The sequence below is a fragment of the Coffea eugenioides genome, chromosome 6, assembly GCF_003713205.1.
Source record: "Coffea eugenioides isolate CCC68of chromosome 6, Ceug_1.0, whole genome shotgun sequence".
Classification (NCBI taxonomy): Eukaryota; Viridiplantae; Streptophyta; class Magnoliopsida; order Gentianales; family Rubiaceae; genus Coffea; species Coffea eugenioides.
The window spans coordinates 265,396-285,374 of record NC_040040.1 but is presented as its reverse complement, the minus strand read 5'-3'; the positions used below and the strand labels follow the sequence as shown (position 1 = coordinate 285,374).

Here is a 19,979-nt window from a genome sequence, read left to right as displayed (position 1 = left end):
ATCTTGATAACACTTTGCGCTAATGTTTCGAAACTCTAAAGAAAAAGCGCTGGTAATATTTTTAAAGAATTTCTAATGGAGTGATCATCAGGGAAGTCAGCAACCGAAATCAAATGGAGGGGACCACAAGGCAAGAATTGGTTATAACAGACTGAAGTCGGTTGGAGAAGAAGAGAGTTAGTTAGCTGATTGTCTCCTGAGCTTGAAGCTAGTAATTGTATAAATAAACATCTACAATGAATGTGAGGATCATCGAGGAATTCATCTGTAATCTTCTTACTACTCAATAAAATCTCAGATTCTCATGATCTCTCTTTCTTTCTCTCTTCAGCTCTTACTCTCATCTCTCTTTTCTTCTATTCCTTCTTCTGATCAACTCAATCCATTTCAAAATTCACAAGGCACTTGCAGGAGTCATAGAAGGAATGTAAACTGGTATCAGGTAGGGGTGAGCAAACGGTGCATATTCGGTAATTCGGGTATATGAATTCAGTAAATTCGGTTATTAGACTTACAGAAATTTAAACCGCTTTCAAATTCGAATTGGATACACTTGAATTCATTTCAATTTCAAATTTGAATTTGGAAACAGTAATGAATTCGGGTTAACCGAATTCAATGATTAATTTACAAATTTATAATTTACAATTATTAATAATAAGTAATATTAGTTACAAACTTACAAATTACAATGATTAGTGATAAATGATATTAGTTACAAACTTATAATTTACAATAATTAGTGATAAGTTACTAACTTACAAACTTATAATTTATTCAAATCAAAATACAACTTATTTACTTACTTATGTTATTGTGTAGTTGTATATACAATGTCACTTATTTACTTTTAAATTACAAAGTATGTAATACGTTATACTTACATTTATTCTTATTTCTTATATAGCTTTTTTGGAAAAATATGCAAATCACTTAATTTGCTTTTAATAGTGAAAGCCAATACAAAAATACATTGATTCACAATTCATATGCATTCACTTAGACTGCTTAGTTGTTTTGTCTATGCTTAAAGCCTTAAGATTAGTGAATATAGAATATGAATTTTTATGTTAAATATGTAATATAATTTTAGAGCACATTAATACTTGCAAGTTACAAGTTACGCATTCAAATATCAATAATTCAAACATGAATGATATACCAAATTATGAATATCTAAATTCTAGTTACTAATTATATTTATTGTTTAATATTTAGTATTATACCTCTACTTATTAATTATTATCTAATTCTAGCCGTGTATAAAATAATAAGTATTATAGTTATGTTATGTATTGTTGTATATTTGTATTATTATAATCATATAACAATTAACAAATACTAAAATAGTATATTGTACATCATTATATATTATGATTATCAAAAGTATATGATAATACCATATACTAACTATTATTAACAGCATTTACCTATATAATATAATAATATATTAGTATTACATACTAATGCTAAATAGCATTTATCTATATATTATATAATTTTATAAACTAATTTGGCATTCTAATGCGGTAATACTGTAGCCTATTTCATTTTACCGAATTTGAATTCGAAATCGGTTATTATCAAATTCATAATCTCATTACCTATTTCATACCATATTAGAATTCGGTGAATTAAGTAAATATCGCTTTTGTACCAAATTACCAAATATCCGATTTTAAATTACCAAATTGAGTTTGAATTCGGGTATGAATTTGGTACGTGCCAAATTTGCTCACCCCTAGTATCAGGTGAGCATGAAAATATTTAGAAGCAAATTTATTTTGGAAGGGAAAAAAAACTGGAGCAAGAAGTATGTATAGGCCAAATAATCAAAGCGAAATGCATTAATGAAAGAATTATAGGAAGCTCCTTTGATCGGTTCTGCCTTGCGTAGCACATCAAATTCGGTAGAAAAGCGTTGCCACCAAATACCCAAATTGCATGGAAATGGAAATGGTTCCCACATTATTTTCCATTTTATTCAGCACAACTCCTATCCGGTTTCTGATAATAATTTTATACAGAATCATTAGGATTTCAATCTAATTAGAAATTAGAAAATTATTTGTGCCCCATATTTCGAACTTCAAATTCGGTCAATTGACGCAATTCTAGTTGTACATCACTTGTTCAACTTATTTTCTTACCCTACTTAGCCAATAATACAATTGCTGACGGTAAAATATATAGATATATACTGGCGTTGGAAATTAATCTACCTATGAACCTGCATCCCTTTCTATAAACCAAGAAAATTGGATATGGCCAAAAATAAAAGAAAAAAGAAGACAAAAAATATGCTATTCATATAAGCTGCTTTCATAAGTATCTGTCTTGGCTAGTATGCAATGCATATTGAAGCCGTAGAAAATTGTTGTAGTCATAGCACGTGTGATTACGTGTTCCATTTTTTGATGCAAAACTTAGATAAGCTTCATGATTACGTAGAATCATGGGAATTTATTCACATTAAACCATAAAAATTTTAAAGCCCCATGTTTTTCAATGATTCAAAACTGATTAAAATAATCCTAGTTGTACATTACTTGTTCAACTAACTAGCTTTCCAACCACTCACCCTACTTAGCCATTAATGCAATTCCCCAGAGTTGGAAATTAATCTTCCTATGAACTTGTATCCCTTCCTTGCGATCAAGAAATTTTACTTCATTCTTTCTATTTTGAAACAATGGCTAAGATTCAATTTGTGGTGACATATTGGATTTGCTTGACAGTTTGTTTGGTTGGCTGTACACCCCCAGAAGATCACATAAAATGTTCATCAGGAAACACAAATTGCACGATCACAAACACCTATGCGACGTTTCCTGATCGAAGTATATGTCGTGCAGCTGAAGCAATGTACCCTAAATCTGAGCAAGAGCTGATTTCAATTGTGGCAAATGCAACGTCATTACAGAGAAAAATGAAGGTTGCAACCACAACATCGCATAGTATTCCTAAGCTCATGTGTCCAGGCGGTGAAAATGGGATTATCATTAGCACCAAGTACCTGAATAGAACAGTAAATGTTGACAAATCAGCCATGACTATCACAGTTGAGCCTGGGGTGACCCTAAGGCAGCTGATCAATGCCAGTGCTGCTGCGGGGCTTGCTCTACCTTATGCTCCATATTGGTGGGGTTTAACTGTTGGTGGAATGTTGGGCACGGGTGCACATGGAAGCACATTATGGGGCTTGGGGAGTGCTGTTCATGATTATGTGATTCAGCTCAGGATTGTTACGCCTGCTGGCCCTGATGAGGGTTATGCAAAAGTTCGAAAGCTGAGAAATGGTGATCCTGAGCTTAATGCTGCTAGAGTCTCGCTTGGAGTTCTTGGAGTTATCTCACAGGTATAAATTATGATTTGATGCAACGCATCCGTTTTTTTCTTGCAGCTTATAAAGCAAATACATATCTTTATTAGTCTTGCCTCAAATCTCAACCTTTGGTTTCGCCACTGCTAGGGAAGAAAAAGATGTATCCTCTGTATGCTCTCCTATCTCGTCACCAAACAAGTTGGAAATTGTAGATTTTCCTTCATCTGATTAAACATTGTCATTAACAGTCCATGCAAATCTAGATTGTTTCCAGAGGAACAGAAAAGTTATCAAGTCTGTAGTGACCGTGGAGTCTCTAGTTCAAAACTCAAGGCCTTCTCTTTCCTGCTTTGCCCTGCAAGACTTAAATTTTTTTCTTGTACTAAAACACAGAAAAAGGGTGGAGAGAGAGAGAGAGAGATTGCCATTTTATGGACTACGTACTCGAAAAAGTTCTAGAAGAAAAGTGAAACTTTATGCTTTATTAATTCTTTTCTGACCTATATTTTTTTTACGGAAGAAATGTAACGAAAAAAAGAAAGAAAAAACCGTTATTCAGGTGACTCTACAACTGCAACCGTTATTCAAGAGATCAATCACATATGTTCAGAAAAATGATTCAGACTTTGGAGATCAAGCCTCCACCTTCGGCAGACAGCATGAGTTTGCAGATTTCACATGGTACCCAAGCCAACACAAGGTAGTTTATCGGATTGATGATCGAGTCCCCTCCAACACCACCGGAAATGGTCTTTATGATTTTATGGGATTTCGATCTACACCTTCACTCTTTCTAGCACTAATAAGAACAGCAGGTAGGTTAAGTCAACATAAGTTTGCTGAATGATACTTGTAGTTTTAATGGGCATGTATTAATTGAAGTTCTATTTCTGGCTTTCTTGGTTTAATTTTGAATAGAGGAGACTCAAGAATCCATACGTGATGCTGTTGGGAAATGCATAAATGGAGGCATAACCACATCTATATTGACAAACGCTGCATATGGATTGACAAACGACGGTATATATTTGTCCAAAATCTACTGTTTAAATTTTGTAATCAATTGTTCTTTGTTTTCTTTTTTTTTTCAATGATCAAGACAAAAGTTTTTCATCGTATAAACAATCAAATTAGTAATAACTCCACGGCCTTTTTCTTTCTTTTTTTTTTTTTTCATTCGTGTGGTATTTTGTGTAAGTATCAAAACAGGACTATCCCCAGAACTTTGCATATTAATTTATCGGATTCATAATTGCTTTGCATTGGGGTAGACCAGTTTCTTGTATCAATGTTTTAAGCTTAAAAGCTTAATAAATACCAATTTAACCCAAATCATCATCCAAACATTTGAAGCACAATGGAAGTATTATCACAGTTGTTTGCTAACTAGTGTTTGGATAGCATGTTTTTTCAAATAATATTTCGCTTGCATCATAAACATATTTTTCTATCCACCTTTTTATATTTCTAATCTATCTTTTTATCTCACATACATCATATTACAAAAAGTGCTACAGTAATTATTCCAAATAATATTTCAAATAATACTCTATCCAAACAAATATTTTTATAAAGAAGATAGAGTGTACAACACGAATGAATGTGAAAACTTAGTCAATACTAAACTGTAAAAAGTTAGGCCAAAACTGACACGAGACGTCTGATTAATGTCTACACTTTCAAATAAATGCAAGATGCAAGACATGAGACATTTGATTAATGTCTAGTTTCTCCGTTCAAATGTTCTCATAAAGAAAATAGAGTGTACAACACGAATGAATGCGAAGACTTAGTCAATTATGAACTCTAAAAAGTTAGGTCAAAACTGACATGAGACGTTTGATTAATGTCTACACTTTCAAGGAAATGCAAGATGCAACAGCAAGGCATGATCTTTTAGTCTTCAATCTAGCTAGATTCCAAAAGTGAAAATTATGTTTGGAAAGAGAATATTTGTTTCCCTTAACTTACAAAGGTCTCTTCTAATTAATGCGTTACAGGTTCAATGTTTAAGGGCTATCCTGTCGTAGGGTACAACAATCGCCTCCAATCATCTGGTTCCTGTCTTGATAGCCCACAGGATGGATTAATAACTGCCTGCCCTTGGGATCCTAGAGTTAAGGGTCTATATTATTTCCAAAATGGATTTAGCATTGGCTTATCAAAAGTCAAAGATTTCATACAAGATGTGCAAAAGCTGGCTGCTTTGCAGCCTCGAGCGTTGTGTGGTGTAGATCTTTACGATGGTTTCCTCATAAGATATGTTACAGCTTCAAGTGCTTATTTGGGAAAGCAAGAAGACGCTCTGGACTTTGATATAACATACTATAGAAGCAAGGATCCAATGGCCCCAAGACTGTATGAAGACATCCTTGAAGAAATAGAGCAAATGGCAGTGATTAAATATGGAGGGCTACCACACTGGGGCAAAAATAGGAATTTGGCGTTTGTTGGGGCAATTAACAAGTACCAAAATGCTACCGAATTTTTGAAGGTCAAACAATTGTATGATCCTTTAGGGCTGTTTTCTAATGAGTGGACAGACCAAATTCTTGGAATAAAAGATGGGATTACTATTATGAAGGATGGTTGTGCTTTAGAAGGATTATGCATATGCTCACAAGATAGCCATTGTGCCCCACAGAAAGGTTACTTTTGTCGACCCGGAAAAGTTTACATCGATGCAAGGGTTTGTACTCGTTTATCATCATAAAAATGTATCTCATTTCTTGTAGACAATAAGATTCTTGCATTTTTAATGGAATATGAATTTATGTAATAATAAATGACTAAATTTTACTTTGAACTCTTACAGTATAGAGTACTTTCACTTTAGTTCTTAAACTTCATTATTGGATACCCTTTTTTTTCTGAGCAAAATTCTAACATTTCCAATGATCAAGACATGAAGTTTTACACTGGAGGAAACTCCTCTTATTTACATCAATTAAGACTAGTACCATACACTCTTCAAATGAAGTAAAGAAAAGCAATGCGGAAACAAGTAAGCTAACTAAGATGGCTTTGGTCAAGAACTAAATCCCAGTTCTCCTGAATCCTCGGTATCTTATACCATGAAACAAATATCAATCGAATAGCATCCTAGTCACAACCTGCACACTAGATAGTCTAACCTGCTGAAACACCATTTGATTCCTTGCCTGCCAAAGATGATGCTGGGTCGCTGATAGAGCTAACCTCCTCAACTTGTGACAAAAAGAATTAGATGTATTACGCTTGCTCCACCAATATACTTCTTGCCGTACCAAATTTTCCCTATACAATAAGCACAACTTTTGAGTCTTGCCCCAAAAACTACGGCTGAAGTCACATTCAAAAGCCAAATGTTCTAGTGTTTCATCATCTACATCACAGAAAACACAAGTAGAAGGAAGATACAGCAATTCCCCAATTTCTCTGCCTTGCTTTAGTGTTTAATCGATGTCTGACCGCCAGCCACAAAATAAATGCATATCCTGGGATAAAACCTTTCCCCCACACTAATGTATACCACTGCATCCTGTTTCCAGATTCAATAAACTGTTTAAATGCATATTTAATATTAAGCTCACCAGTTAAAGTTTCGGGAAAAATCCACTTTTGACCCTTAAACTTTGAGCTAAGGACACATTTTGTTTCCAAACTTTTAGACTCACCACATTTAATATATAAATTAATTATTTTGGACCACATTTAGTTCAAAAAAGGTAAAATATTCAATTTGAATGGAGAAGGCTGACGTGGCCATTGATTTTAATTGAAAAATTGTTTTTACTGAACGGCCACGTGCAAAACACATGACTTTCTCCATCCAAATTAAGCAATTTACTGTTTTTGAACTAAATGTGGCAAAAAATAATTAATTCATATACTAAATGTGGTGCGTCTAAAAGTTTGGAGACGAAATGTGTCCCTAACTCAAATTTTAGGGACGAAAAGTGGATTTTTCCCTAAAGGTTTCAGTCCAGCTTACATGATCATCCCTATGTAAATTTTGTAACAAGGAGACAGCAGTTGATTAACACTGTTCCTTGATCTCTTGTGAACATCTTCTCCCAGAGGGCCGCTTCCATCTATCCCAATCAATGAATTCCGCCACCTTTGAATCCTTGGTTAACCTTAAATTATGCAGCAAATGTTCAGAAAATTTGAGATGCAAACGCTCCAACGGGTGCCAAATATCATACCAAAAAAAGGTATTCTGACCATTTCCAATCTCACTTGCAGAAAAGGATAAATGATAGTTCTCAATTGCAACACTTTTCTTCATATCCATGAACAATCCTTCAACACTCCATATCCACTATTATTGGACACTTTATTTTTTAAAGTATGAAATCTATCCCACTTTAGTTCTTAGATTTTAATATTGGAAACTACTTTAATCTATAAAATATGAAATTCATCCTACTTTAATCCTTAAACTATGAGCATGCTTGCCTACAATTCTATTAAATTTTAAATTTAAACATCATTTGTCTACTATCCTATTAGTTTTGACAATTTTGCAGGATAACCTCTTTTCCCTATATTATCCCTTCTTTGGAGAGTAATATGCATATTACATTCATATTCAACTTTTGAATTTTGGAGAGTAAGATTGGAAAGAAAAGTATAAAAATCACAATCAAAACACTATTTTTTAAAAGTTAAATTCCCGAAATGTGACAAAAAAATTGAAGCTAAGGAAGTATTAGTATGACCATAATAAATTAGCTTATTCTAGCTTTTTCCGTTTTGTTACGCAAAGCGTCATTGTTTGATTGAGAAGCTTAAAGCTGTCAATAGGACCAAAAAAACTCTTTGGCCAACTAACGCTGGTTCCATAAAGAACACAGCATCATCTGTTAAGCTGGCTAACTTTGGAAATTTGGCGATAGTTTGATCCGGTGCCGGAAGTGGATCCCTGTCCGGATCCACATCGGCGAAAAATACGAGTGACTTTATTTAGTTTTAAGGCCTTTTCTGATGTTGCCTTTCCTTTCCTTTTTTCTTTTTCTTTTCCTCCATTGTTTTACACACTTTCTGTGTATACAAACGCTTAAATAAGAATTATTGTAATGTCTTATTATCAAGACAACAAGTGCCACAATTATCCAAAATGTATACAACTTTTGGCGCCTAATTGATTGTGGAATTCTGACTGTCACCCTGCTCTTAATCTAAATTCAATATATTTGGTACCTCTAATTAGGGAAAATGGCCAATTTAGTCCCTAAACTTTTATTTTTTGTCGATTTAGTCCCTATATATTATTTGTAGCCAATTTAATCCTTAAACTTATATTTCAGTTCCAATCAAGGAACTCAGCAGGCGGCGCCACTGCATAATTTCCATCATGCTCCTAATCGAGAAACCCAAAAGGGGTATTTTAGGGACTTCAATGAGCCCAATGTCTCAGCAGCAACGCAAGCTTTCAACACATGTATACGTGAACCTATCCGACTAAATTCCAATCCGATGCATTAGTATTTCAATTTTGTGTGAATGCATTAGTAAATAAGAAAAACAGCTAAACAGGGAAAAAAATGTACCAAAAGGAAAAAAAACTAAAAGAAGAAGAAATGAAAATGTAATTCCAAAGGTAAATACAAGCTTGAATTAGTTCATCACGAAGAAATGACTTAAGGAGTTGAATAAATACACTAACGGGCCGCAATTTGGTATTTGCCTTGCATATGGAAAGTGAACCATAACCAACGTTTTAAAACTCAGACCGTTAATTGAACCGATGAGGTGTTCGGGTCAAGATTCAATTGGTCGGACCGGTTCAACCCTGGTTCAATGAATTTTTTTTAAAATAATTTATATAAATATATATGCACAAAATAAGACATGTATTGGACTAATTTAAGACTTTATATGATGAAAAATTAATATTTTCAAAGAAGTTGGATTTTTACAAATAAATTTTTTAAATTATAAGTTAAAACAAATAAATTTCATCTCAATCTTAATTGAATTTACCAAAAAAATAATGTTAAATAAAACTCAAAAATTTTGATATTTAGATATTGCAACTTAAGAAAAAAAGAAGTTTTGAATTTGGAGGAAGTCAAGAAAATAGAAAATAAAAATACAAACTTGATAAGAGGCAAAAAAATAAGAAGAAAGTGAGTGAATATAGCATTTAATAATTAGTTTTTAGGGTTAAAGAAAACATATTTTTTAAATTTTTTTTTCAAGTTAATAGAAAAAAACAAAAAACCCGTCGGTTCAACGGTTCAATCCGGTTTTAAGTATAATTAACCCAAAGCATGAACTGGACCAGAGCCAAGGCCGATTCGGGATCCGACCAGTCGAATCGGCTGGTCCGATCCAATTTTTAAAACACTGACTATAACTACATTTGTCCGACACTGGAAAGCAAAGAATGGGAACCGGCCTTGGCTCCGGTCTGGTTTTTAAAACACTGAGTAATATCACATATTATACTTGTCCCGTATTTTGTGAGCTGTGCTTCGAACAGCTACCTTAGAAATGCACAACGGTTAAACCTTAAGGAACCACCACTGTAGCTGCCTTATGGAGTTCTGAAGAATTCAAACACCAGAATATTCACTCAAGATTTGAATGATTCACTTATCTCCAGCAAAACTGTGAGTGATCGTTAAGAGAAACAGCTGTAGAAGCATCAGATGCATTTAGAAACTTTATTAGTATTTATTAATAATGTAATTTTTGTTATATTGTTGGATTGTAATCATTTAGTTTACTCCCACCATTGTGGGTTACTTGTAATTTTATAAGGAAAAAAAAGCTTAAAATATTTGACAAATATTCAATTGATTTGCTGATTTCTTGTAGGAAACTCCCATGTTAATTTAACTTCGAAAGAGAGGATCAAAATTTGTTTATCTAGCAAACATAAATCAGAAATCAATTTTAAAACCATGCGGGGATTAAACCACAATATTCAGAAAAGCTCCAAAGGGGGAATCTTTTTCCTTAAAACCAAATTTGTTTAATAAACATTCCTCTGGCGTCAGAATTTCGGATGCTGAGTCACGACTCAGGACCAGAAAACTCTGTCAAAATTTTCTTAAAAATAAATAAAACTTTCTAATAAAAAAATACTTAATCATTTACTTGCACCCAAAAAAAAATTCACTTGCATGACTGACCAGGGAAACAAAAAAGCTATAAATTATAATCCACTAAACCAAAATCTTGCATTTACATAAATAAATAAATTTATTGATGCACATTATTGGTTGTAATTCTTCAATTATCCAAGCCCAAGAATTAATATGAATAAGGAGAAGGAGGGTATAAGGCCAGAGGCATCGAAACCATTATGATGAAATTTAATTTGGTAACCCAATCCGTAGTGGAAGGAATTGTTGAAGAACGTGAAAACAAATGATGATGATGATGATGATGATGATGATGATGATGATGATGATGATGATGATGAGAGACATATTTAAAAATGAAAACAAATGGGAAGAAAGTAAAGATCGCGCTTTTTTTTTTCAAGAGACCAGTTGAAATTTTGGTCACACCCTTTAGCGCTGCTGGATTTGATGGTGGAAGAAACTAAAATTATTAATAAAAATTACTTTGTGTTCGAGAAAAAGGAAAAGGACTAAATGAGAAAAAATATGAGATGGGCGAATAAAGATACTTTACATAAGTTGTAATTTTTTTATGCACGGCCTGTGTATGCATAAGTTATATTGGATATATGCTACATAATTTAATTTTAAATTTGAAATTCAGTTTTTTCAAAAGTAGCATACATCTACAACTGCTAGTGTAAAAAATATTTACACTAATAGTGTACAAAAACTTAATTCATTATTTGCCAAGCTCTTTTTTTTTTTTGGTATCCAAATTATTTGATTTGTCGTCAATTATATAGAATTGATAAAAATTTGAATCTGTTAGGTCTAAACATGTCTTCAAGGAAACTTTAAAGATGAAAATGGTTCAAACGCCAAAATATTTATTATTCCCATTTGACAAATTTTCAATTGGTTTGGTGATTGTCTATCAAACATTTTGTATTAATTTAAATTGCAAAAAAGAGGGTGGAAATTCTGTGGTAGCGTAAATCTGATAGGGAATGAACATTTCCATTAATTGAATCTAGAATATGTCTCCAAGGATTTTTTTTTTTTTCCAAAGCCATAAAAGTAAGCACACTTGTTTTGCTTTTTCTTTATCTAGAATCCCAAAGGTGTACTTTGATTGAGGAACGGATGATATTATGCAAATCTAGAAAACCAACTGGGGACCTTCATTGACTACCTAACTTGTTATTTAATATATTAACAAAAATCGTTCAAGACGGTTAACCTGACAACGATTCCTGTTCTAAGTCATCGATGGACTGGTTCATACTGATAATTGTGATGAAAAACGAAATATATACATCACTCTAGAGAGCAAGCTATCAACTTTCCATGAAGACTTTTATGTAGTCGTCTTTATCAGCAATTTCTACTAGCATTTAAATGACTCACCCATCTGAGCTAGCTTTATCAAATATCCGGTACCAAAAAACATCCAATGGTGCATCTTCTTGGTATTTATATTCGTGTTTACTGCTACTGTTCTTATTCAATTCTTATTCAAGTCTCCAGCCAATTCTCATTTGGCAGTAGTAATCAATTTTATCATTATTTAGATCTTTACTGGTATATTGTACATGAAAAAATGTTAAAATTTATTAGCAAAGTCATAAATTTTGTTTGAAAAAGTAGCAAGTTCTGTACAAAAATAGCAAGTTGGTTGAGGCCCCTACAATAAGTGAAAGTATTGGACCACCAAACCTACTATTCCAACCCCTTTGAAACGCTATATGTGGACGTCTTGATCTTGAAGGCTATGCATTTAGGAATTTTTCTTTGTTTTTCTTGGTTGTTGGTCTATTCTTTTTTTTTTTTTTAGCTTCATCTTCTTTATAATTTAAAAGCAACTAAAATGTTTTACTTATGATTTATAATGCCACATGAATGTCAAAGAATGTCTTCCTTGGAGAAAGAACATGTCCTTCAAGAGAAACTATCAGAGGTCATCCAATTAAACTGTTTGTCGCACTATATATAATTCACTTTAGGTATAAATACTTTTTGAATGCTCAAACCTCTTATTCGACATTATAAACTTTTGAAAGATCAAATTTTGATAATGAACAAGTACATAAAAAAATATTCAAAATCTATACAAAACTTTTTTGATAAATATTCAAGTACATATTATTGTCATATTATCTACATATTTTGGTACAAGATTTTGCATTATTTCGTGTATCAACTGGTAATTTTAGATAATGATGGATATCTGTCTAAGCAGGGTTGCATCGTTTAGGGGGTCAGTGCATTTTCTACGCTAATTACTATAGTACTATTCCTGCGGAGCATTTCTATAGTACTATTCCACTAATATTTCCAGCCAATTACTTTTCTTTTCATCAGCCAAATTCGATTAGATCAGATGCTTACTCGAAGTTTAATAAGAACTGAACAATAGTAGGAATAAAAACTTTCACAAAGTTAGATATTAATCATTTGTTAGATATTCTAAATAGCACAGAACAGAGTTTTCTGATAATCAATAAAATGAGGTGATTTTGTCCAACAAAAAATTCCTTTTTTTTTTTTTTTTGGGATTTGACTGCGTGTCACTTGTGCTAATACATTGGAGTTATACCATGCAGCTAGCATAATGATTTACCATTTTGTTTGAGGGGACAAATGCATTTTTATTAGGCGAATATTATAATGAAATAAAGTGTGCAACCCTCATCTTTTCAGTAAATTTTTTTGGGGACCTGCTTATACGTGTTGCAGATGTCAGAATTCAGATATTAAAAAAATATAGTATTTTTGCTTTTTTCCATTTGTAAACATTCCTAATCATCTAATTAAAATGGACACAAACTGAGAAAGGTGTGATTACAATCATGTAACATATAAACGAAGCTATGAACTTGTTTGTTTAAGGAATAATTGCCATTTAGTCATGCGTAGAGTTGTGACTAATATAACTATCAATTCTTCCCAAAAAAACTAATTCTGTCCCCCATGTCTGTATAGTTGTAATTGTCATAAAAGAAAATGGTTAAGTTCCTTATCGTATAGATTGCAAACCATTATCAGCTTTGTATGGTTCCATCCTACTTCCTACAAACACAGAACATTGAAGTGATGCTTTTTGTAAGTGTATAAATAAGGCCACCTGGCCATCTGAACTTCCCATATCAAATAAACCAATAATAGCAAAGAAATCCAATGGAGCATCATCTTCTTTGTGCTTCTTCATCTTTACTACTACTCTTCTTATTCAGTTCTATTCCTGTAACCAGCCAATTCACTTTTGGAAGCAGCAAACAAGCTCATAATTATGCGAATGTCTCGTGTATTGAGAATGAACGACAAGCTCTTCTTTTATTCAAGCATGGGTTGATAGATGAATCAAATCGTCTATCTTCTTGGATTGGAGAAGCTTGTTGTTCATGGGAAGGAGTTGGTTGCCACAAAATCACCGGCAGTGTTTTGAAACTTGATCTTCGCAATATGGTGCCACTCTATTCTGATGAGGATTATCACTGCACAAATTGCTTGGGAGGCCAATTAACTCCATCTTTGGTCAATTTGACCGATTTGCAATACTTGGATTTGAGTGTGAATAATTTTTCAACATTCCAAGTTCCCGCATTCCTTGGATTGTTGAAAAACTTGAGATACCTCAATCTCTCAAATGCTGGATTTGATGGTGAAATTCCCTACCATTTAGGAAACCTCTCACATTTACGGTATTTGGATCTTAGGTGGAATTGGTTGAGGACTAAGGATCTCGGATGGGTTGCTGGGCTCTCTTCTCTAGAAGGCCTAGTCCTGTCCAATGTGAACCTTACAGCCGCTCGAGATGGGTTACAGTCCATTAACATGCTACCTTCACTAACAATGCTAGACTTGGATAGTTGTGGTCTTTTCATCCATCCTCATCTTTCACATGTCAATTTCACATCTCTTGCTTTCCTTGATCTCAGTGGAAATAATTTCAGCAACTACACGGCCCCTCCTTGGCTCTGTAATCTTACTGGCCTCCATGATCTTCATCTTGGTCGTAATAATCTTTCTGATCCAATTCATGGTCTGTTTGATCAAATGACCTCTCTAGTTCATCTAGATCTATCTTCAAACCGCTTTGATGCTTCAATGTTGAAATCACTTTGTAATGCAAGCAGTCTTACTTATTTGGATCTGATGGCTAATAATTTGCAAGGGTCAATACCAAGTGAAATAGGCCAGCTTTCAAAATTAACAATCCTATTATTGCACTTTAATAAATTAAATGGTACCATACCGACCGATCTTTGGCAGCTGACGAAGCTACAAGATTTTGACGTTGGTGACAATTCATTAGCTGGGGTCCTATCTGAAGACCATTTTGCAAAACTCGGAGAGCTGAAGTCACTGGACCTAACTGGAAACTCACTCGCTCTGAACGTGAGCTCCTCGTGGGTTCCTCCTTTTCAACTCCATGAAATTTGGATGGGATCCATCATTGTGGGACCCAGGTTCCCAGCTTGGCTTCGGACGCAGAAGGAGGTTTGGGTGTTAGACATGCGGAACGCGAGCATTTCAGATGCCATACCCAGCTGGTTTCGAGTGCTTTGTCATAATATTACGTCATTAGATCTCTCCAGCAACAGCCTAACTGGAAATCCTTTGGAATTCAAACAATTGAAGCATAGACCAAGTCGTTATCGTTATCGAGATATATCTCTAAGCTCCAACAAATTGGACGGATCTCTCAAATCGTTTCCGTTGGATATTTCAGTTTTAGATCTTTCACACAATTTTCTTACTGGACATATTCCGCAGCTTGAAGTTGGTCAAACTTCGGTTGTACATACTCTCTTACTAAATGATAACCGTTTCATAGGTACCATCCCGGAAGGCTTGTGCAAGTTGGAAAATTTATCAGAATTGGATCTATCCAACAATCTTCTGTCCGGAAGAGTTCCTCTGTGTCTAGGAAACTTGCAAGACCTGCTGTACCTAAACTTGGCAAATAACAGTCTATCCGGTCAAATTCCGAGTTCACTGGGTAACTTGTGGCGACTTCTTTCTCTGCATTTGAATGGAAATAAATTCGTTGGAAAGCTCCCTGCCTCAATGCAGCATCTGAGAAATTTGACAGCTCTTGATATCGGTGACAATGGACTGACGGATATTATACCAGCTTGGATTGGGGAAAGGTTGTCAAATTTAATTTTTCTAAGATTTCAGTCAAATAACTTCCATGGACCTATTTCTGATACACTCTGCCAACTCTCATATCTTCGAGTTCTGAACTTAGCACATAATAACTTGAGTGGATTTATTCCTCACTGCTTTAACAACATTAGTGCCATGGTATCAGGGCTACATGGACATGGCCGCGTTGATTCACAAGAAAGGCTTGAAGACATTAAGGGAGGAAGAGAACTTGAGTATTACCTAAGTAGCCTTCGGTTTGTTGAATCCTTAAGCCTCTCAGCAAATAATTTAGTTGGCGAGATCCCGGATGAGATAATGGAGCTGGTTCAATTGCAATTTTTGAATCTTTCACAAAATTATTTGACTGGAAAGATCCCTGATAAGATTGGCAACTTGAAGCGAATTGAAACACTCGATCTATCAATGAATGCACTCTTCGGTGCAATCCCCGAAAGCTTATCTGATTTGTACTCATTGAACTCTCTGAATTTGTCACACAATAAACTTTCAGGGCCAATACCATCAGGAAATCAGCTTCAGACCTTGACCGATCCATCCATCTATGAAGGAAACAGTGGACTCTGTGGCAAACCGCTCCCAAACAGCTGCTGGAAACACAAATTGCCTACCAAAAATGGGCCTATTGATGATGATGAAGGCCACAGCGAATCTGATTGGTCTTGGTTTTATGCTGGAATAGGACCGGGTTTTGCTGTCGGGCTCTTGGGAGTTCTGGGAATCCTTCTCTTCAAGAAGTCATGGCGCTATGCATACTTCAAGTTTGTAGAAAGTGCCTGTGACAAAATCTGGGTAAAGACTACTCGCCTGAGGAGGAAGTTCCGTTGAGTAAGTTCCTATAAAAGCACTTATACTCTGTTTTTCATACCACACACTAATCCGTAGCATGCTGTCTTTGATAAATTGCTCTTTGAAAATTTCACATTTTTGTAGACATTCCTTCATCTAACTTATTCTTTTTAGAACTAATTAGAACTTAACATTGATAATTTGCAAAATTATTGTGATTTGTAATTTGTTTTTTCAAATATTTCTAAATATTTGTGTTAAGCACCCCAACTTGCCCAATTCTATCCAATAAGAAAATGATAGAGCTTAATAAGTTTTTTTTTCTTCCAAACAAAGAATAACGTAGCAATTGTAACGTAAAGTAGCAGATTCTAACATCAAATCAATAGCTTTCGAAGGAATTTTTTCCCCAATGAACTATTGTGTGATTGGAAACCCAATATTTCCTTTCCTTACCTTTTGAAAATTTTGATCCAAAAACCTTTCTCTCTTTCTACTAGCAATTGTTTCAACTCTCTCAAAAGTTTGAAATCTAATAATTCTCTTATATTATTCATACTTACATTACATTTTCTTATGTTTCATTAAAATCGATATTATAAGAATCTCATTGATTTTTTTTATTTATGACCGATTATAAAGATAATTATTTTACTGTTAGCATTTGAACGAAATAAATATTCAATGTCGAACAATTTAGATTGTTTATTTGAACGGAATAAATTTTTATTCTAGATTGAACCAGTGATTATTCTAGATGAATAAATTTTTATATTCATGTAACGCTGATAAATATGTTGACTTTTCATATATATCTCTTTTTTTTGGTTGGCTATAAAAGAAATTGGCACTTTACTAATATTAGTACTTTGTTATCTTCCAATCTGATAGGCCCACAATCATTCGAGTGCTTGCAGCTGCTGTTGTTTGGCTCTCAGAATGAGCAATCTCTTCAAGGTGATTTGAGAAGTAGTTTCACTGTATTTCTTCTGCGGATGTAATATGAAAATTAGACCTCCTTTTATTTGCTATGAATTGTATGTCAATTAAAGTTATAATAGTTTGCCTAAAAAAATTTATTATTTTGGTTTGCCTGACAAGAGACTTCCATAAACTAAACAAAATTATGCAGAATAATTAAAACACATGCAATTTATAATAAGATGATATCGCTGTTGGCTTTGCAATTACTGCTTCTGTATCGAAGCTTTTTGTTCGGTGAGTAAATTCCTTAGAAATGCTGAATTCTTGATGGTTTGGTTAATAATGGAAAATAGTAAGGTAAGCAAAATGATTTCCAGAAAAATAGTTCTTATATTTTGGATTATCGATTTGTCAATCTTGAATTCATTTTATTTGTTTTCATTTCTCAAATTTCACAATTCAGTAGAACATAATTTGACTCCCATTCTTTAACCAAAATTGTCTTCACAATTTCAATGCCATCTTCAACCCACTTGCCTTTGATGCTCATAAACGCATTTAAAAGAAAAAAGGAGTTGCCCAATATCTTGTATAAAAATTAAACAGCTGAATTGCTAAGTTTAAGACCCTATTTACCTCAAAATTTACTGTGAACAATTCTCAATTGCTTTGATTTTCCTAAAATACGGTTTTCTATCTGCAAAAGCAAAGAAGAAAAAAACCAACCGTCAACTTCTTTAAAACTTCCCATAGTAAACAAACTACGCTATTGCGCCATTGTAACATTGTTTGATCAAACATACCAACTAAAGATTTTCTTACTTTATTTTATTTTTATTGTATTTTTTTATTTTAATGTAAATAGAAAGCCTTGAACCCAGGACCTCTTATTTGTACTCCGTTCCCTCTTACCATCCAATTCATCCCCCCCTCTAGCAACTAGAGATTGTAAAATTGTTTGATAAATGTAATTACTCTTAAATTATGTTACTAATTATGTGCAATTTAATATTAGAGGTTTTGCAAGTATTTTCAAGATTTTTTTTTTTGCCAAATAGTTATAATTTGTGTTAAAAAAATTTGTCATTATTTGTTATTTCAATTTTGTCCTTACATGACGAAGTATTATATTGCCATCGCATACACCAAACCGTCCATGTTGACATAATTGCTACTTCTAAGTTCTGTACTTATCCAGCACTACTATACATATCCAAGTCTTCCTGCTAACTTCAATTAAAAAAAAATCCCATTATTCTATAATTAATTCTTTTACTCTAACTAGTTTGTTATTCTATATCTTTTTCATTATTTACTTTTTCCTAAAATACACGTGTACATAAGTGTGCCTCACCTAGTGATCCTAATAACTACACGAACTAGACAAAATTTGCTTCTTGTGAGGCCCTTTATCCAACATTCACATGAGTTGTCATTTTATTTATTTATCGATAGTAATTAATAAAAGAGAAGGACGAAATCATTACCTTAATAGTTTTGACATAGAATTTAGGGCCCGTGGAGTTGAATGTAGAGGAGGATTATGTAGAGCCTTGTTCAGGTTGGGCCAATCGACTCATTATGGTGAAATGGAGCCGAAAATTCATGGGCCTGGAACTCCAGAAAATATTCCAAATCTTTAGTTGGTGGTTGAGCTGCAAATAATCTAAAGTCAATTGCTGCCATCCCCCAATGAGCAGTGACTTCAAACCCAATTGAGGATTTTTTTTCTTTTATTTTTTGGTTCATGTACATTTGGGAGGGAAAAGATAACTTTATCCGGGTTCATCTATAAAAAGCGATTTTAGAACATTGATATTTTGGTTTTCACTTTAACATCACAACTTAAGAACATTGATGTTTTTTTAAATTCTTTTGACAACACAAGGATAAAATGAGAAGTTCGAGGGAAAATATCAAAACAATATCACAAGAATAAAGTGAACAAAAAGGGCAAAATTTTTTACTAGAAAGCAGTTTTTCAGTCAAAGTTGTCATGCTGATGGGTTAACCTGATTCGTAGTTTTCCAGTCAAAGTTGTCATGCTGATTGGTTAACCTGATCGTTTAGCAGGGCAGGGTGGAGGAGGATATTTTTACAGTCTAATATATATATATCTATACGTAGACCAGCTAGTGAATGGTCTAGGCGGCCAGAGTACAACATGAATTAGTAAACAAAGTAAATGATTATATATTTGGAGTTTATTTATTGGTCAATGATCAATAGTTAAGTTGACCACGATAAAACTTATGAAGGGCTGATGGAATCATGAGAGAGGGGGTGGGACCTTAAAAGCAGGAAGAAGATATAATATTTAAATTAAGATCTCTAATTCAATCATTGATATTTTATATTGGGTGAAACCAATGACAAGGATGCAAAACAATAATTGAAAAGGATTTTGACTTTCATGGCCAAACTAGACATGTTCGTCAACGGGTGCTCTGGTTGTTGTCAATTTTGTTTATCTACAAAGGTTACGTTTCTAAGTTTCTCCACATATCAATCCAACTCTGTCACAGGTCAAGAATATTTGCAGAGTTCTTCAAAATTTCAGCCATGCACTTTCATAAGCAAATTCAATGGCAAATCCTCTTAGCATATATGATCATTATTAGCTTCACAATTCTTTTGGTCAGAAGTACTCCTCCAGAAGATCACATAAGATGTTCATCCGGCAACACAAATTGCACCATCACAAATTC

At 33.7% G+C, this 19,979-nt stretch overlaps 2 protein-coding genes and 1 long non-coding RNA gene across 3 annotated transcripts; all 3 read left to right on the top strand.

The window, feature by feature from the left end:
- Positions 1-2,848: 2,848 nt before the first annotated feature.
- LOC113776400 (probable L-gulonolactone oxidase 6) lies at positions 2,849-6,038 on the top strand. Its single transcript, XM_027321547.1, has 4 exons — positions 2,849-3,358; positions 3,885-4,140; positions 4,244-4,345; positions 5,326-6,038. The coding sequence occupies exons 1-4, from the start codon at positions 2,864-2,866 to the stop codon at positions 6,036-6,038; spliced, it is 1,566 nt and encodes a 521-aa protein (XP_027177348.1). The 5' UTR covers positions 2,849-2,863.
- A 7,525-nt stretch (positions 6,039-13,563) lies between these two features.
- On the top strand, positions 13,564-15,784 carry LOC113776281 (receptor-like protein EIX2). Its single transcript, XM_027321404.1, has 2 exons — positions 13,564-15,627; positions 15,704-15,784. Exons 1-2 carry the CDS (start codon positions 13,564-13,566, stop codon positions 15,782-15,784), a joined length of 2,145 nt encoding a protein of 714 aa, XP_027177205.1.
- Positions 15,785-15,920: 136 nt separating this feature from the next.
- LOC113776033 lies at positions 15,921-17,378 on the top strand. Its single transcript, XR_003468965.1, has 2 exons — positions 15,921-16,386; positions 17,239-17,378. It is a non-coding gene; the product is annotated as an uncharacterized LOC113776033 (long non-coding RNA).
- Positions 17,379-19,979: the final 2,601 nt, after the last annotated feature.

Bases quoted from the DNA above. Each gene is read 5' to 3' on its own strand.
- LOC113776400 (XM_027321547.1), top strand. From the start codon at position 2,864: ATGTACCCTAAATCTGAGCAAGAGCTGATTTCAATTGTGGCAAATGCA. The intron at 3,359-3,884 runs GTATAAATTATG...ACCGTTATTCAG, and splicing joins TTCTTGGAGTTATCTCACAG to GTGACTCTACAACTGCAACC. The intron at 4,141-4,243 runs GTAGGTTAAGTC...AATTTTGAATAG, and splicing joins AGCACTAATAAGAACAGCAG to AGGAGACTCAAGAATCCATA.
- LOC113776281 (XM_027321404.1), top strand. From the start codon at position 13,564: ATGGAGCATCATCTTCTTTGTGCTTCTTCATCTTTACTACTACTCTTC. The intron at 15,628-15,703 runs GTTCTGAACTTA...CCATGGTATCAG, and splicing joins GCCAACTCTCATATCTTCGA to GGCTACATGGACATGGCCGC.